Here is a 2,030-nt window from a genome sequence, read left to right as displayed (position 1 = left end):
GTGTGGCCCGTCGTCCCTGCACGGTGCTCCCTCCGTTACCTCCCCCCCTCCCCGAGCTCATCCTGTCGTCCCTGGCAAAACTCTCCACCCACCACTCCTCGCGGCGTCGCCGCCCTCTCCTCTCTGCCCTCTCCCCTGTGCGCGTCTCACGGAGGGCTTCCTGGGAGGCCCAGGGAACGGGAAGAATCGCGGAGGCCTGGGGTGGCCGGAGGTGGCTGAGCAGCCCCCAGGAGGCATGGTGGGGGGGACGGGAAGGGAGCGACCCACGGGTGTGCAGGCTCCCCTGGGCTGGGCGGGGCGGGCGGGGCGGGCTAGGCTGTCCCAGTAGGTTCAGCGCGGCCAAGAGAAAGGCAGGCAGCTGGCCTCGGAGGGGAGGGGGGCGGGCGCCGGCTCTCAAGTTCCCGCCTCCTGCCACCCCTCTGCCCACCAGTGTGTCTGCCTCCCTCAGGCCTGACAGTGGGGCCACCGCCTCCCCGTCATCTCGGCTGCCTCGGCGGGGGGGGGGGGGGGGGGCACGGACACCTGGCTTCAGCCCTGTGGCAGCCCACCCCCCTGTGACACACTGCTCTGTGGCCGCCCGCACACCATTGGCTGACTTCTCTGGGCTGGTCCTCGGCCTCCCTGCCCTTAGTGTCTCAGGTTAACCGGGCTTCAGCCTGGACACAGACGCACTGACCCCAGTCCCCCCCCCCCCCCCCCCCCCGCACGGCTGCCAGCCCCGAGCTTACGGTGCCACCTGCACATGCGCACAGGTGGGAACCAATGCCATGGACAGCCCCCTCCTCAAGTACAGCGCCAAGGACTACTTCTTCAAGGCGGCCCTCTGCCACTTCTGCATCGACATGCTCAATGCCAAGGTGCGCGCGGCCCCGTGGGCCCACCCAGGGCCTCCCCCTCCTCCCAGTGGCCACCCCGGAGCCCTGGGTCTGTCATTAGGCCAAGGCCCCTCTCGGCAAGGGGTGAGCCCCTCCCTCACGTCCGGTGCCTGCAGTCAGCTGTGGGCGGGACACGCTCGTTCTCACTGACGTGTTTCTGTTCCTGTTGTCACGCGCCCGGCTCCTGGCTCACTTGGTGCCAGGCTTTTTCTTCCGTGAGAGCACGTTTTGGGTCCTTACTGCGTCCCTTGAGGTCGGCACCACTGTTACCCTGTTCTACAGCTGAGGATGGTGAGGCCGGAGCCCCTTATTCAAGGCCACAGGGCTGGATTCCAGATCTTTCTGACTCCCAGAGTCATGATTTATACTGTAGCTCGCGTGCCCACACCACCCATTTTCAGGGCTTCTCGGCAAGAGCGGAGCCAGTGCTGGCTGAGGGGGCAGGGGATGGCCTAGCCAGAGGAGGAGCTGGAGTCCTCGGGGTCCGGGTTCGGCATTTCCTGGGGTCTCCGGCCACCCCGCCCTCAGCCTCGGGGTGTGTCTGAGCACGGCCGCCAGCCCCCGCTCCCGCTGTGGGTGAGAGCTCGGGCTTTGCTGTGGGGCCAGTCCACGTCCCCGCCCCCACGTCCCCTGTGCCCCGAGCAGGTCATGGCGTTTCCCCGCTTTCAAAACGGGGGTCCCCATCACGTGACCCTCCCCGGGGCCTCATGGTGGTTAACTGAGAAGTGCCCAGCACCAGCCCTGGCACATAGGAGGTACTCCTGCGAGGCAGTTGGTGTTTGCCCCCTGCCCTGGGCACCGGCCTGGGAAACCCTTCCCGCTTCCTCCCCACAAGCTGTCACTGCGGCCACGCTTGGCCCGGCACAGCCCCACGGAGGTGCCGCCAGGCACGGAGCCAGGTGACGCTGGGGGAGGGGCACAGAGAAGGACTCGGGGGCCAGGTGTCTCCAGGTCCCCTTGGCTGCCAGGCCGGTGGCTCCGATGGCCCCTCTTCATGAGCTTGTCCCCTCTTGCCACCCTTGTGACGTTTAGCTCGCCGTCCAGAAGTATGAGGAGCTGTTCCCTGCGTTCTCTGGCTCCCGGGAGTGCACGCTAATGAAAGTGAGTGCCGGGTGGGCTGGGGGCGGCGGGGGGGGGGGGGGGGGGGGGGGGGGG

The 2,030-nt window shown here is 68.0% G+C and overlaps 1 protein-coding gene across 1 annotated transcript in view; it reads left to right on the top strand.

Annotated features, from left to right (window-relative positions):
- Window positions 1-716: 716 nt before the first annotated feature.
- Window positions 717-2,030, top strand: part of LOC125918540 (alpha-soluble NSF attachment protein-like) — a gene marked incomplete at its 5' end in the record, with an annotated part of 3,528 nt that continues 2,214 nt past the window's right edge. The window contains 2 exons of the mRNA XM_049624525.1: window positions 717-857; window positions 1,908-1,976. Coding sequence (XP_049480482.1) covers window positions 717-857; window positions 1,908-1,976 — 210 coding nt within the window. The remainder of the gene's footprint in view (window positions 858-1,907; window positions 1,977-2,030) is intronic.

Source organism: Panthera uncia, unplaced genomic scaffold, assembly GCF_023721935.1.
Source record: "Panthera uncia isolate 11264 unplaced genomic scaffold, Puncia_PCG_1.0 HiC_scaffold_96, whole genome shotgun sequence".
In the NCBI taxonomy this organism is placed as follows: domain Eukaryota; kingdom Metazoa; phylum Chordata; class Mammalia; order Carnivora; family Felidae; genus Panthera; species Panthera uncia.
Note: the sequence above shows the minus strand (reverse complement) of the source record. Positions and strands in the feature narration are given on the sequence as shown.